The sequence below is a fragment of the Vulpes vulpes genome, chromosome 2, assembly GCF_048418805.1.
Source record: "Vulpes vulpes isolate BD-2025 chromosome 2, VulVul3, whole genome shotgun sequence".
NCBI classification, from domain to species: Eukaryota; Metazoa; Chordata; class Mammalia; order Carnivora; family Canidae; genus Vulpes; species Vulpes vulpes.
Window position 1 is genome coordinate 151,561,804 of NC_132781.1, and position 15,636 is coordinate 151,577,439.

Below are 15,636 nucleotides of genomic sequence, written 5' to 3' on the forward strand. Positions count from 1 at the left end.
CCTCCCTGACCGTTGTCTGAGGGTCACACTGCACCTGGATACTGTCTTCCCTGGTCTCTCATCTCTGTGCTGGCCTCTTCCTTGCAGAACGCCAGTGGAACATGTGGATCCCGGGATTTGGCTCTGAAGAAATCCGACCCTACAAAAAGGCTTGCACCACAGAGGCCCACAAACAGGTGAGGAGTTGTCAGAACTGCAGGTCAGCCCCAGCTGATCCCTTGAGCTGTGTCTCTGAGAGAGTGCACATAGCTCCTGTCCCTGCAGTTGTCATATCCTCCACACAGTAAGCTCCGCTCCCTGGACCAAAGATCAGAGAGGGCAAGAGGCAGTAGGACTCATGGGAAGAGTAGTCAGTTATTTCTCTGGTACTCTGCTGTTCCTACATGAGGTCTCACTCAGGTTTTTTTTTCAACCCTGATGGATGTCACTTAAAGCTACTGATTGTAGGTTCTTCTAATATGGCCAGAACTTGCCCCTTCTACATCTTGTCCCTAATGAAATCTTCCTGCATTATGGCTGATTTGAATGTTGTAAGTGGCCCTCTGACAATAGGGCAGTTTAAAGGAAGGAGAGCTATGCCGTCCTTGTGCTGGAGGGTAGCAGCTAAACTGCTGTGCCAGGCGTTTTAGCCTCTGTCCCTCTGACTACAGACCCAACGGGTCAGTAAGAGAACCTAACTCCACTTCTGCTGTGGAACAGGTTGCCCCTGCCATTGGTCAGTCTGATGGCAATGATGACTTCCTTTTGATAAAGTCTTATTTTAACTGGCTGCTCTGATTTGAAAAATGAGCTATTTTTCCAAGTGTGATGGGCACATTTGGGTGGTTCTGGCTGAGTGTCTCTTGCTTGTCCATAGCCTGGGATCTCTGGGGTGTGTATGTTTACAAACCTCACAGAGGAAGCCCTACAGGAAAGCCACCAATAGCCTGAATCAAAGGGGACCACAGTATTCTTCAGAAGGGAGTACCTCCAGACAACGGATGGCTCTGTTTTCCAATTACCCACTTTGCAGCTCTATCTATATATCTATTTGTCTATCTCTCTATCTCTGTCTCAGCAAGTATCATAATATTAGGACAAGCTCTTGGTCAAAAGAGTATAAGCAGAGCAGTCAAAAGAGTATAGCAGAGCAAATTAGTAATTTGGCCAGTAGCTGGTATTAGTAAAATTTGAAACCCATGACCTGAATATTTCCCTGATGGGTCGTGGTGGAAATTGTCAATGTACATTTCCTTCATTGTAGGTCACCAAGTGTGAAATATCAGCTCTCTTTATGTGTGGCAGCAGGTTTGAAACAGACCCCTTCCCTGTTTTCTTCATCCTCAGAGAGATTAGGGTGGGGGAGCCTAGAAAACATGTTTTGATGGCCTGTCCCTAAGTCCCCAAAAGGCAAGAACTGTCATCTTCTGTTTTTAACTTTTTTGCTATCCTGCTAACCTATGGCAATTTGGGTCTTTTGGTCAACAAAATGGATCTCCTGGCCTGTCTAAATATCCCTTGGGGCCCTGAAGACTGTTCTCAGGTTCAGAGGAGCCTGCTGGGCTTCTCTGTGCATGTAGGTTCCTGAGAGCTCCAGTCTGTGGTATAGACCGCACCCTACATGGGTGACTAGGTGCAAGTTCCTGATTCTAAGCTATGTAATTGGTTATTTTGCTCTCCTTTCAGAGAATGGCATTGATCCGGAAAACAACCAAGAAATAACACACGGAAAGGTCAGGGGATGGACAACAGTGTATTTGGAGATACTTGAGCTGAGACCTCAGCCATCTCATCCTTGGATTTTTTTTTTAATGCTTTACAGAGAAGCATATATTTTTTATTAACAGTGCAGCAATATCTATAATGACTGAGAGGATCTGCCAAAAGAATAAAGCCTCCTACCCCAACTTCCAGTCCCTTTTCCCTGACGTCTCAAAGAAGAGCAATGTATCTTCCAGAGAAGATTTTATTTGTGGTTTATTATATAAGTGATTGAATACTGGACGAAGCATTATGGTCTTGTTTGGTGAGACAGTATTAGCAGGATTTGTAGAGGTTTGTGTTTCCTTCTCCCTTCCTCTTTTCCCTGTACTTTGTAATGTCAGTGTTTATATGAATATGACTTTCATTTGCTTTTCCAGAATAAAGAAGTTATTAATCGAAAGACAGGGTACATGGTCCAGCCTTTGAAAGGCCAGAGGGAGTTGAGGACAAGCAAGGCTGGATGTAGCTCTGTCAGCAGGTGGCAGCACCATTACTCATTTCTGTGAGGCTGAAAACCCAGGAATTTTTCTGTTATTTTACTCCAAAGAAGGCCACACCATCAGTAGGAGTTTGAGTCCGGTCTCTCTGCCATAAGAATGGGGCAGAGTGACCTGTCCTCGTGAACGCCAAGCTGAAGAGGCATCCTGGTTTTGGCAAAGCCTTTTCTGACCCTCTCTTCTGGATCTCCTGGCATTCATCGTTGGCCCTAAGAAAGGACGGCAGTGACCTGGGGAAGAGCCAGTCTGCGCAGGTGCATTGTCTGTTCTAGTTGTTGATACCCCTGATCTCGGTATTTTCACCATCCTGCAGAGGAAGCCAGGCCCCTAAGGCCTCCTGACCTTCTGCAACACCCGGCATCATCCTGTCCTGAGCCCAGCATAGCCCTTGTGAATTGTCAGGGCTCCTTGGGCTTCAGAGGGCATGGCTGTTTTATCCAGGGGTTACCAGCACGGGCACATCCTCCTTGCCCTGCTTTTCACTCCCTCCCACTCAGAATTTGACCCCAGAACCCCTCTCTTCAAGCCCAGTAGATCTCTTGAGGCTGTGCTGATGGTCCTGTTGCTCTTGGTCACGGTCTCAACATAGCATGCAGAGAGGCAGCCAGCTTCTCCCCTTCCTCCAGCATCACCTGTTGCCCAGGCACCAGGTCTCTTTTGTGGCCTCCAACCGGGAAGTGGATGTTGAAGGGTTTCACTTTTTCCTGAACCTCCCAGTGCCACTGAGCGACACTCTCAAAGGATGTTCTGTTGGTGATCTCAAACAGCAAAAGGCCTCCTGCTGAGTTCCCAGATCAGGAGCAAGTCACTGATCTTGACAGCCAAGAAGGAATCAAGAGTTAGTTTTGAATCCTCCATTGAGGACAGAAAGGGACAAAGGAATTGGGGCAGTTTAATGAAGAGAGCTGAGGTAGAGTCCAAAGTTCTCAATTCTTGATCAGCTGTGTGACAGGTAGTGCCTTCATCTATCATGAGTTGTCTTACTTGTATGTAGAGGGGTTTATGCATTCAGCAAATATTTATAAGCTGGGCCTGGGCTTAGGCCTGTGCTGGGCAATGGGCTACACTGATGAATAAAAGCACAGGGAGCAGTCCTGCGATAGGGTGAGTGTAAAACTGGACTTGCCTGGGGCGCTTGGGGAGCTCAGTCAGTTAAGTATCTGATTTGATTTTTGGCTCAGCTTGTGATCTCAGGCTCCTGAGGTCGACCCTGCATGGGGCTTGGGCTCAGCATGAAGTCCGCTTGAGATTTCTCTTTTCCTCTGTCCCTGTGTGCTCTCTCTTTCTCTCTCTGGAATAAATGGATACATCTTAAAAACAAAAACAAAGCAAAAAACCTGCCTCTGTGTGCCAGGGTGGCTCGTCAGTTAGGTGTCTGCCTGCATCTCAGGTCATGATCTCGAAGTTCCAGGATCAACCTCTGAATCAGGCTCCCTGCTCAGCGGGGAGTCAGCTTCTCCCTCTGTGCCTTCCTCCGTTCCTGCACTCTCTCTGTCTCTCTTGCTCACTCGCTCTCAAATAAATAAAATCTTTAAAAGCAAAAACAAAAGAACCTACCTCTGTGCCTAGGGCTACAAAGGAGAGGTCGACAGGGTGAGAGAGGGAGTCTGACCAGCTGAGTTGAGTGACTCAGGTGAAGGCTTGGAGATCTCTGAGGGAGAGAGACCTGCCTGGAAGCCATCTCAAGCAGTGCTGTGAGGTGGATCAGGTCGTGCAGGGCCTTGCAGGCCCCAGCAAGAGTGGGCTTTACCCAGAAGGTAGCGGGAGCAACTGTAGGCTCTTAATCAGATTTGTGTGTGGAGAAAAGGTCACTCTGGCCAGCCAGTGGAGAACAAATAGCTGGGAGGGGAAGAAGACAAGTGTGGAAGCGACAGATCCTTGAGAAGCCTGCTGCCTGATAGAGGTGGTGGTAGTGAAGTGGAGGGCAGGGGAAATCTGAAAGATGGTTGTGTGGTTCATGATCTTTGGTGGCTGTGTGTAGGGATACAGGATAGGGCATCACCATGTGATCTATAAGGCCTCCTCTGACTTGGTTTGCCCATCCCTGCTGCAGCTCAGCCCCACCCTGGGCACGAGGCTAAGTAACCACACTCACTTGACTGAGTCCCAGAGCCCAGCATGATGTGGAAGATAGGGCATTAGGGCCAGTGGACTCCTGTGCTCCAGTGTCCTTGCAGAGGATCCTTGTAGAATGCCTCCAGGTGCCATGTGCTCTGCTAAACACCTTCCATGGATAAGCACATTGTGTTTTTCCCACAAGTCTGAAATAAGAATGTGCTTGGTATATGTCACTCACTTTAATTGTAGTATCATGTAATCCCAGGTTTCTGGGTGGAGGGTGGGGGCAAGATTTAAGGAGTTTAAGGAACTTACTCAGGTCACACAGCTTGCTTTGGTGCCAAGGCTTTAGCCAAGTCCATCTGACTCCGGAGCCTGCACTCTTAACTCTACCTTAACTCCCCCTTAGTCCTATGGAGACAAAATGGGGCTGACCAAGAACAGCATATGCAAAGAACCAGAGGCGTAAAGGTCAGTGCATCAAGATGGCTCAAGTACAAGGTCTAACACTGGGAGAGGACGGCCAGAGATGAACAGGAAGTAAGCTCAAGAGGTGAGCAGCTTGCAGGTATAGTGGCAAGGTCCAGCACCCGGGCTTCAGAGGCTTGCGTGTGCATGTGCATGTGTGTGTGTGTGGTGTGTGTACAGTGTGTCTGTCTGTCTTGCAGGGGTGGGTGTAGTGTAGGCAGCCCAGCTGACTGGCTTTGGGCTTCCCATCCCTCTTCTGCCTGAGTAATACCTTTTATTTTTTTTTTTAAGATTTTATTTATTTATTCATGAGAGACACAGACATAGGCAGAGGGAGAAGCAGGCTCCCTGTGGAGAGTCTGATGCGGGACTCGATCCCAGGACTCTGAGGTCACGACCTGAGCCAAAGGTCAGGTCAGTGAGCCACCCAGGTCACAACCTGAGCCAAAGACTCAACCAGTGAGCCACCCAGGCGTCCCTTTTTTTTTTTCTTTTTTTCTTTTTTTTAAAGATTTATTTATTTCTTTATTTGAGAGAGAGGAGAGAGTGAGGGCAGGGAGCAGAAGGAGAGAGAGGAAACTCAGTACAGAGCCCAATGCGGGATTTGATCTCTGAAATCATGACCTGAGCCGAAATCAAGAGTCAGACACTCAACTGACTGACCCACCCAGGTGACCCTGAGCAATACCTTTCATAATTGTTGGGACATTTTAGGCCGAATAGAAAGACTCCCATCTGATAAGAGGATTCTGATGCTAAAAACAGGCATATAAACAGGTTGAAAACCATGCAGGTGCTAGGGGCCGGTGGGGTTTTTGGTGGAGGACTAATGTCATTGTGTTGACATGTTAAAAGCCTTGCTCTGGCTGCCAGTGTAGAGAATGGAGTAGGAAGCAGGTGGGAGAGGGACCAGCCAGGAAGTTGCTGGAGTTATTTGGGGCTAAGAGTAAAAGAATATGGCGTGCGAGGTTTTCCTGAGAAAGTATTAACCAAAAGATAGAGGTAGAGGCTGGTTGCAACAACACAGGTGAGTTTTGAGGATACAGAAGTTGCCATTGGGACCAGAAAGCTATCCTGGAAAGTCCCCTGTGCCTGCATGAGGTGAAGCGGGGAGGAGGCAGCTGAACTGGACTGAAGCCTTACAATTGCCTGTAGTTAGGAAAGAAATTAGGCCCTGGTGTCACCCACTGCAGCCCCGCATTTTACAGGTAAAAACATGAAGGTCTGGAGAGGTCATTATGACCTGTCTGAGGTCCCTGAGCAGGCTCCAACCCAGACCTATGCTCTTGGTCCGTTGTCCATCCTTCTCATGGGAGCCCTGGCCTTGAAACACTACTGTCTAGTGGAGCAAAATAAGAGATAACAGAGCCTGAAATCTCCAGTTGTCCTGAAGACTCAGAGAAGGTATTGATACATTAGGCCAAGCCTTGAAGGATGAACCAGAGTTTTGACAGAGATGGAAGAAGGACATTCCAGTGCAGGGACTGACACGAGAAAGACCCAAAGGGAGTTTATTAGCAGAAGGAACTTAACATTATTGGGCACCTCACGTACGTTGTCCTATTTAGTCCTCCAATAAAGCTTCGAGGTTGGAATTGTTCTTGTTTTACCATGAAGACCAAGGCTCAGAGGTAGAGGACAGAGGCTGGGTTCCCACCCAGACATCTTCAGTTCCAGCCTATGTGTGGAGGGCAGAATGTGTCTTCACTCTCCACCCGCTAGGTTTCAGTGGCTCCCAGTATGGGTAGGGTCTTTGGAAAGGGTCCCATGGGTGGCCGACTGTCTCTTCAAAAGGGCAGAAGGCATGGACCCAGGCCTGAGAGCCTGACCTTGTCCAAGTCGCTGTGGCTGGAGGGTTTAGTCAGGGTGCAGCTTTGGAGACTGAGTTTTGCTTGCTCAGACTACTAGGGATAGACCCACAGGGAATGATTCTGGAACTTCATCCTTAGTATGGAAGCAGAGCCCAGTTCACATCTCCAGAGGGGGGTCACAATCTTTAAGAACTTTGTTAGAGCATGGAGCCCTTGTTATTTCCCCACAGTGTTTTTACTCTGTTCCGTTACAGTGATCAATAAAACCCTGAGGGGAAGAAGAGGACTTCCATTTTGTGGATTCCTACTGTGTGACCAGCACTACCTTTCATTTCTCACCTAAACCTTTCTAAAACCCTGTTAGTTAGGTATTGCCAGACTCATTTTCCAGAGAAGTCCACTGAGGCTTGCAGAGATGAAGTGAGTTCCCCAGGGTCCCACAGTTACACATAGTGGAGCTGGGAGTTAGACCAGGCTTGACTGCAAAGCCCACCCTAGTTCAGGCAGCTGGGATGCTGTGGTTAAGAAGTGATACTTATCTGAGGCTAATCCCATCACCCAGGTAGAGGGGAGAGGGCTGGGGGGCCATCCAGTGGAAGGGAACCGCGCAAAGCCCAGGGCTGCAGGTGGTTGGGAATTTGTCAGGGCAAAGTGGAGGGTTGAGGTGGTATGGGGAGGCAGCACCCACCAGGTCTGGGAGGGCCAGGACTATGGGGAGAGGATTTGAGTATACTCTGCGGTGATACGGAGCCAGGGAAGGAAACTGGGAAGGGGAGCACCCATGTCAAATATACTTTAAAAACTTCCCTCTGGGGCACTGTGGGTGCTGAATCAACAGGGACTACCCTACAGGCCGAGAGGAAGGTGGCCCAGCCTACACCAGAGACTGCAGGGCCTGACCTGTGACAGCAGTAGCACCCAGTGTGGAGGCTGCTTCTGAGCTGCACTGGGAGGAGAGGCAGGGCTACCAGGTGGGTCTGCCCCGCCACTGCTCTTCTCTGCTCTTCCTCTAGCCACTGGGCTGGGCAGGGCTGCTTCCTTCTGCTGCCAGAATTCTACCCATCGAAGCCACTTGCAGTCTCCAGAGGTTTTGCAACACTGAGAGGGGTTTGTAAGGTTGGGACCAGGGCCCTGAGACACAAGGTAGGACCTTCTGGGCCTGGCCTGAGGCAGTGGACAAGGCTGTTGGAACACTCAGTTGGCCTGGTTTTAGCAGCTGAGCCACATCAGTTTGCCATCATGGACTTTAAGGTCCCTGTCTATGAAATGGACAGCTCAGCCCCACCTCACAGGGGTTAATAAGCCATAGAAAGAGCCCACAATGCATGAGCTCATGTGTGTAGTAGGAATTCACATAATGCCTCATTTAATCTTCACAACACCCCTGTGTGATCGAAACTACTGTTCTCCCCATTTAACAGATGGGAAACTGAGGCTGAGGAGCCTTAGAGATGTGACTGCAGCCTGCTGAACAGTCTTCCAGGGGAGGCAGCTGGGGACAGTGGGCAACATCTTCTTGGAGAGGGACCCAGCCTTGGGTGGGCCTGGGCTTCAGGCTTGCCCTCCCGTGGCCAGATGGGATTTGGACAGGGGAAAAGTCAGTTTTTTCTTCCTCTCTTTAGGGATTTGGGTCGGTTCTGAACATCCGACAGCAAACTCCTGACCTCCATCCTCAGGACCAGCTGCTCATCTCCCAAACAAGCTCTGGTTTACACTGTACTCATGTCAGGGAAGCTCGGAGATGAGAAATCACAGACCAAGCTGAAGGTCACTCCCTGCTTGTTCACTTAAAGTAGCTGCTCAGATCTCCAGTAAATTACTAGAAAGAGCCCAGCTCTTTACCTGTGCCTTGCCTTGGGACTTTTCCCTCTGCTTACTGGCTTCAGTTAACCTCTCTGGGCCTTAGTCTGCACATCAGTAGAATTGAATAGTAGTACCTACCTCACATGGACATAAGTCCTCAATGTTGGCCACTGCTCCTCATGCCCAGCCCTGCCTCTTAGCTTGGCCCCTCTCTTCCCTCCCCCAGCTCTCAGCTCAGGGAGGCCCTCCTGTCCCATCTCTCTCACACCTGTCTCCCAGATCTGTGGGCTTCTGGCACTTTTACAACTGGAATTTAGTTCACTTATTTACTCATTTTTTTTCTCTCTCCCACTAGAATGTCAACCCCAGGGGAGCTTTTCTTTTCTTTTTTCTTTCATATATATATATATTTTTAAGATTTATTTATTTATTCAGAGAGAGAGAGAGAGAGAGGCAGAGACACAGGCAGAGGGAGAAGCAGGCTCCATGCAGGAAGCCTGACATGGGACTCAATGCCAGGACTCCAGGATCACACCCTGGGCTGAAGGCAGGCGCCAAACCACTGAGCCACCCAGGGATCCTCCAGGAGAGCTTTTCTGTCATGTTCGCTGCTGCATCCTCAGAGCCCAGAAAAGAGTAGATGCTTATTAAAACAAAACAAAACAAAACAAAAAAACAAGCCATACCCCTCTCCCTCTCCAAGCTGTGAAATGAGGGTAACTGCCAACCTTGCAAGACTATCTTAAGGATGAGTGATGTTTTAAAAGAGGAGGCAGTGCATGGGGAGACCCACCCTGGCCCAGCCCCTTGGAGAGGAAGCTAAGAAACCCACCCTGACTGGAAATCTCCCAAGAACCCTTGAAGAAGGGATTATCAGTCATATGATACTGAGGAGGAATCTGGGACCGATTAGCTCCCCAGGTCACAAAGTGAGTGTGCTTGTGCTCTTTATTGTGCCCACTGGCACAATGGCCCCTCCTCTACACTTGCTCATATTACCAACATAAACCCCATCTCCAGGAAGCCTTCCCTGATTGCCCTAGGACATTCTCTGCCTAGCAGCTCCTGTTCCCCTGGAGGCAATTTCTGAGATGAGGATTAGTGGGCTGACATTGATTAGAGGATTGTTGAGATCAACACCTGTTTTGGGGAGGAACTGTAGGAAGTGGGAGCAGAGGGAGCAGAGGGAGAATTTAGCTGTGACTAAGAACAATGGGCTCAATCAGCCCCCTGAAGAGTGATGATGCTGGGTTTGACCTTCAGAGCTGGGGCAAGAGAGCCAGGCCTCTACCCCTCAGTAGATCAACAGATCAACACTGGATGCAGTCAGCCCTGAGGGGTAGGCAGTTCCTGGAGGGTGCTGTGAGCACAGCATCATCACTGTCATCACCGTTAAGAGCAGCACTCTCAGCAGCTGGGGGAGGGGGGGTACTGGAAGTGGGAGGAGGAGGCTGTGGGTGTCCGCTATTTCCTAGCGTCCTCTATTGTCTGACCTAGGATGCTCGCTTGCCTTCATCCCTGCCTCCCAGATCCAGATCCAGCGCCCGGCCTTGGAGACGGGGCACTGGGCAGCAACCCTGAGTTCCAAGGCACACTTTAAGACTCATCCAAGTCTGAGGACCTAAGGAGGCTCCCAGGTAGGCTTGCCCTGAAATTCCTCGCCCGTATGGCAGCGTCCAGACTCAGTGCGTCTCAGCGTCCAAGCTCAGGAGCACTGCCAGAAATGTCACAGAGGAGAAAGGGTGGTGAGGACAGTTCTTGTCATTCAGTTCTTATGGTATGGCTGGCTCTGGCTGAGCATGTCCCCCCATCCATTGTCTTATTTTCACACACCCTCCCAACCCCCGCTGTAGCAAGAGCCCCACTGACAACTGAGGAAACATGCTGAAGGACGCTGAAGGACATGAAGCTGCACACCTGGCTTCTTAGAGCTTTCTAGCAGAAAGGAGCTGAGCTCTGAAACCCCAGAATCCAGGAGGTGTGACTGCAAGGATAGTTTATATTAACCCTTTGGATACATCCTGCCATTTGCTCTCAAGAAAGATATTGATACTCCCCATCCCAGGAGCACTTTTGAGGTTGGCACTGCTACAACCCTTTCCCTCCCACAGTCAACACTGGCAAGGACCTGGGGGCTGCTGTCTTGGGGGGGCCCTGGGGACTTGGGTCTTGTGGATGAGCCGGACACCCCCCCAATCCTCCTCCATCTTGATGTCCCCCTGCTCCAGGGCCTGCTGGATGGAGTCAGCAATGGTGTTGAAGGCCAGGTCCACATTGCAGTTATTTTTAGCAGAGGTCTCCATGAAGGCCATGCCAAGGGAGGCAGCCAGCTCCTCTGCCTCCTGAGCGGAGACACAGCGGGTGCTCCGCAGGTCACTCTTGTGGCCAATCAGTAAGAAGATCACTTTGTCGGGGCCCTGAGTGGCTATGACCTCCTGATGCCAGTCGCAGATATGTTCAAAAGACTTCCTGTTTGTCACATCGAAGACCAGTAGGACACCCACCACATTTCGGTAGAAGGACCTGGTGATGCACCTGAAGGAGAGGGAGTGAGCTGGGAGACGTCTATACCTTCAAGGCCCCCCAAAAGGCAGGGCTTTCCCTGCGCCCAAGCTCCTCATAGTTCCCTACACATTGCCAGGTACTTCTCTGCTCCGGTGTCTGTCTCTCACAATATAGTGCCTGTGTTTCAGCCATGGAACAAGCTCGAGTCACATCCTCTCTGGACCATTCCTTCATTTCTGGAGGAAAAGGGATGTTTTCCTGGAGCTTTTTTTTTTTTTTTTTTTGATAGTCACACAGAGAGAGAGAGGCAGAGACACAGGCTCCATGCACCGGGAGCCCGACGTGGGATTCGATCCCGGGTCTCCAGGATCGCGCCCTGGGCCAAAGGCAGGCGCCAAACCGCTGCACCACCCAGGGATCCCTTTCCTGGAGCTTTTTACAGCTTTTTGCTTCCAGTTCTCTGCCTGGCCAACTCCTAAGGCATCCTTCCAGGCTACCCCAACCCTCTCCTCCTTTCCCGTGTCTCTGATCCTTCTCGCTCTGCTCTAGTGGGCTCTCTCAGCAGCCAGGTCACCCATCCCTCGGGTCTCCGTGGCAGGGCCCTTGCGCCCTCCCAGCGCCAGGGTGTCAGGCCTCTGTGTGAGGGGCTTGGCCCACCGGCTGCATCTGTGGGACGAACGACTCCACGTGGAGGGCAGAGACCAGGGCAGGGGCCCCCAGGTCTGTACCTGGACCACTGAGGCCGAGCCCTCTGGGGGGACTGCCTCCCCCCCAGGTCCCTCATCCCGCCCCGCCCGCACCTGAAGCGCTCGTGGCCCGCCGTGTCCCAGAGCTGCAGCTTGACGCGCGGCCCGGCCCGCAGCTGCAGCAGGCGGCTGTAGAACTCGACGCCCACCGTGGGCGCCGGCTCGGGCTCGGGCTCGGGCTCCGGGGTCCCGGGCGCGCCTGCCACGTAGCGCCGCAGCAGCGACGTCTTGCCCACCGCCGCGTCCCCCAGCAGCGCGATCCGGAACTGGTAGCGGCAGCCCCCCGCGGCCATGGCCTGGGTCCCGCCGCCCCGCCGCCCAGCAGCCCAGCAGCCCAGCCTTAGGGGGCCAGCTGCCCCGCCCCGCCCATCAGCCCCGCCCCGCCGTCGGAGGCCCGCAGCCAGGCCCCGCCCCTCGCTGCCCCGCCCATCAGCCCCCCCCCCGCCGTCGGAGGCCAGCTCCTTGCCCCGCCCCGCCGTCGGAGGCCGGCAGCCAGGCCCCGCCCCCTCGCTGCCCCGCCCCGCCGTCGGAGGCCAGCTCCTTGCCCCGCCCCTCAGCCCCGCCCCGCCGTCGGAGGCCGGCAGCCAGGCCCCGCTCCCTCGCTGCCCCGCCCCGCCCCCTCGCTGCCCTGCCCCGCCCTCCCGTCGGAGGCCAGCTCCTTGCCCCGCTCCTCAGCCCCACCCCGCCGTCGGAGGCCGGCAGCCAGGCCCCGCCCCCTCGCTGCCCCGCCCATCAGCCCCGCCCCCTCGCTGCCCCGCCCATCAGCCCCGCCCCGTTGTCGGAGGCCCGCAGCCAGGCCCCGCCCCCTCGCCGCCCCGCCCCGCCGTCGGAGGCCAGCTCCTTGCCCCGCCCCTCAGCCCCGGGCGGCAAGACCCTGGGCCTGTTCCTGTCCTCTCTGGGGGCCCCAGTTTCGTCCTCTAGTAACCCCTACTACGCGGGATGGGAGATTAACGAAGGCAATGTGGGGAGGAGGACGAGCGAGGCCCGAGAACCAGACAGGCCCTGGCCCGAGCTTAACACCCCGAGCGTCCAAGTCCTTCAGTCGCCGGCTTCTCTCAGCCCCACTCTCCAGGCAGTTCCCTGGTTGGGCCCCTGCGGCCGGAGCTGGAGACACTAGCCTAGAAAGTTGGTGGCTTACAGGTGCCCCTTCCCCACCCAGGTGATCCTTTCCCGGAGCCCCACTGGCCCTGGCGCAGGGCCTCCCAGGGCTTTCCGTTCAATGGTCAGGTTCAATGTTCAACAGCCCCCCCACTGCGTCCTCAACACCTGCCTGGGCTGGGCCTCAGGGCTCAGGGAGAGATGCCAACAGGGCTGGTAAGCAGGCAGACATAGGCGAAAGCCATTCCAGAGGGAGTGCAACTGGCCTGTGGGGCGGACAACTTACATTTATGAAGCCAGAGGGTCAGTTCTTCACGCTCAGCGGGCAACAACTTTGAGAGGGCCATAGTGTGCCCATTTTAGAGCCAAGGAGACTGAGGCTTGTCTCAGGTCGCAGAGCAGAGCTGAGACTCACATATGAGTTTGTCTCACTCTTCATTACCCCTTGAGCCCACAAAGGGGACTGCAAACCAAGTACCTAGAGGACGGAACACAGTGATCAGGTCCCACTTGGGTTAGTGGCAAGAATAAGCCATCTCCAAGAGCCAGTCTACCCTCTCCAGTCAGGGCTAAGGTTGGGTTTCTGGCTGGTCCCAAAACAGTTCCTCTGTTGGTTTACTTTATTTTTTTAAAGATGTTATTTATTCATGAGAGAGAGGCAGAGAGACCCAGGCAGAGGGAGAAGCAGGCTCCATGCAGGGAGCCTGATGTGGGACTCCAGGATCGCGCCCTGACCCGAAGGCAGACGCTCAACTGCTGAGCCACCCAGGGGTCCCTCCTCTGTTGGTTTAATCTCACTGTGCACTGTGGGTGGACTTTACCAGTTTCACTTGTTTTGGCAAATTTGTGGCGAGAGAAAATCCTCAGTATTGCAAACTATCAAATCATCATGTTTCCTTCTCACAGAACCTTGCAAGATGTTGCTATTCTGGTCATATTTACAGATGAAGAAATTGAGACTCAGAGAGTGACCCTGAGGCTCCATGGTCACTAAGGAAGACTAGCTGCCAACTTTTCTCAAGGTCAAAGCCTTTTTTGCTATTTCTGTGTCTGTCTGGACAGGTTGAGGATCTGGGAAGGCCCAGGTTTTCTTCTAGCTATTTTTTAAAATGTATGTATGTATGTAAATAAGTAAGTGATGTCTACACCCAAAGTGGGGCTTGAATTCATGACCCTTAGATCAAGAGTCACATGCTCTACCAACTGAGCCAGCCAGGTGCCCTTCTTCTGTTTAACTCCTAACAAATCAATAACAAGCCATTTTGACAGGTCTCCACGTAATCACCTGCACGGTAGAGCCGCCGAGAGCGCCCCCTATCTCTGCTCATCCCCCACCTCTAGGAGTAGTAGAGAGGAGCCTGAGAATCCAGGAACCCTGAGGAGCCTCAGGAAAAGTGTGTTCTGGGAAGAATCCTTCCTGCCAGCTTTGCCCAAATCAGCCTGCCCCACTGATTCCTCGATCGAGATATTTTCTCCGTCTCACTCTGTTTAGCTGGAAAAATATATTTCTTTAAGATTTTATTTATTTATTCATGAGAGACACACAGAGAGAAGCAGAGACACAGGCAGAGGGAGAAGCAGGCTCCATCCTGGGGATCTCAGGACGCCGGGATCACAACCTGAGCTGAAGGCAAGATGCTCAAACACTGAGCCACCCAGATGCTCCTGGAAAAATATTTTGTGTCAAGTCCCTAGGATGCCTCTGGCCCCTTCTTTACCCACCACTGGCACTCTGAGCTCCAGCCATGCTGAACATCTTTCCTCCTCTCAGCCCACTGCTCGGACTCTTCTCCTCTACAAAGGGCTAACTCCTACTTCAGACCTTAGGTTAGATCCCTGTCCCTCAGGAAGCCTCTCACTGGCCAATGAGGTCACATGCTCTTCTGTCCACTGCGATAGCTGTCTCCTTCCTAGGTTACTTGAGGGCAGACATGAATGGTTGTATCCTCAGTGTGTAGCACAAAGGAGGAACTCAGCAAATAGTTATGCTTGAAAGGATGAATGAAAGTGGGTAAGTGCTATTGAGTCATTAATTAATTCAGTCAAATCCCACAAAAGGGCTGGACTGAGGGAGCTACAGGGTCAGCATTGCCTCCTGCAGGATGCTGGGTCTCCCAGGAAAAGTAAGAGCTAGGGAGTTCCAGGAGGAAGGGCGCTCCAGGCAGGAGCAGCTGGAGCAGAGGCAGAGGGGCCTGAAACAGCTTGAAATGCAGTTTGAACCCAGCATTCCCAGAAGCCTTTGTGTTGTGGTCTGCACGTGGGCAGTGCACTGTCAGCATTCAACTCTTTGAACTTCCTCTCTCAGACACTCCGGCTGTGGGCCAGGGTCAGGTGCCTGTCCCCTCCTCCCCCCCTCCCCCCCCCAGCATCTAGCCCCAGAATCCAGATGTCAGCAGACCTTGCCAGAGACTCACTTTGTGACTAGGGGTGGGGCGAGTGATGTTTCCTCCCTACCCTGCTTCCCCTTCTGCTAAGTAAGCAAGTCATAGAGCCCCCCTCACAAAGTAGTTCTGGAGAACATGCAACACGGCAGGCAAGTTGCACACATTTGTATGAGATCTAGGTGGTCTTGGCCAAATTTTATTCAGCAATTAATTCATTTATTTGTTTTGTTTTAAAATATTTTATTTATTTAGTCAACAGAGAGAGAGAGCACAAGCAGGGGGAGTGGTGGGCAGAGGCAGAGGGAGAAGCAGGCTCTTCACCAAGTACACAGCCAAGTAGAGATGGATGCAGGGCTTGATCCCAGGACCCTGGGATCATGACCTGAGCCGAAGGCAGATGCCCAACCTACTGAGGCACCCAGGTGTCCCTAATTAACTAATTTACATAGTAATTGTTTGAGAAGTGCTAACTATCTTTTATATACCAGGCACTTACACAGCAATGAAAATTAAAAAAAAAAAC

The 15,636-nt window shown here is 52.2% G+C and overlaps 2 protein-coding genes across 4 annotated transcripts in view; one reads left to right on the plus strand and one right to left on the minus strand.

Annotated features, from left to right (window-relative positions):
* Window positions 1–2,143, plus strand: part of TAF12 (TATA-box binding protein associated factor 12) — a 35,865-nt gene extending 33,722 nt beyond the window's left edge. For all 3 annotated transcript variants that reach the window (XM_072750588.1, XM_026014519.2, XM_072750587.1), the window contains 2 exons: window positions 88–176; window positions 1,666–2,143. In XM_072750588.1, the coding sequence (XP_072606689.1) occupies window positions 88–176; window positions 1,666–1,701 (125 nt within the window). In that variant the 3' untranslated portion in view covers window positions 1,702–2,143. The remainder of the gene's footprint in view (window positions 1–87; window positions 177–1,665) is intronic.
* A 6,646-nt stretch (window positions 2,144–8,789) lies between these two features.
* RAB42 (RAB42, member RAS oncogene family) lies at window positions 8,790–11,970 on the minus strand. Its single transcript, XM_026014473.2, has 2 exons — window positions 11,686–11,970; window positions 8,790–10,915 (listed from the first exon to the last, which is right to left on the minus strand). Exons 1-2 carry the CDS (start codon window positions 11,922–11,924, stop codon window positions 10,492–10,494), a joined length of 663 nt encoding a protein of 220 aa, XP_025870258.2. The 5' UTR covers window positions 11,925–11,970; the 3' UTR covers window positions 8,790–10,491.
* Window positions 11,971–15,636: the final 3,666 nt, after the last annotated feature.

What these genes read in the sequence shown, in the direction of transcription:
- RAB42 (XM_026014473.2), bottom strand. Translation starts at nt 11,924, where the DNA reads ATGGCCGCGGGGGGCTGCCGCTACCAGTTCCGGATCGCGCTGCTGGGG. An exon ending in GCGGGCCACGAGCGCTTCAG is followed by an intron (nt 10,916 to 11,685) that starts GTGCGGGCGGGG and finishes CCTCTCCTTCAG; the next exon opens with GTGCATCACCAGGTCCTTCT.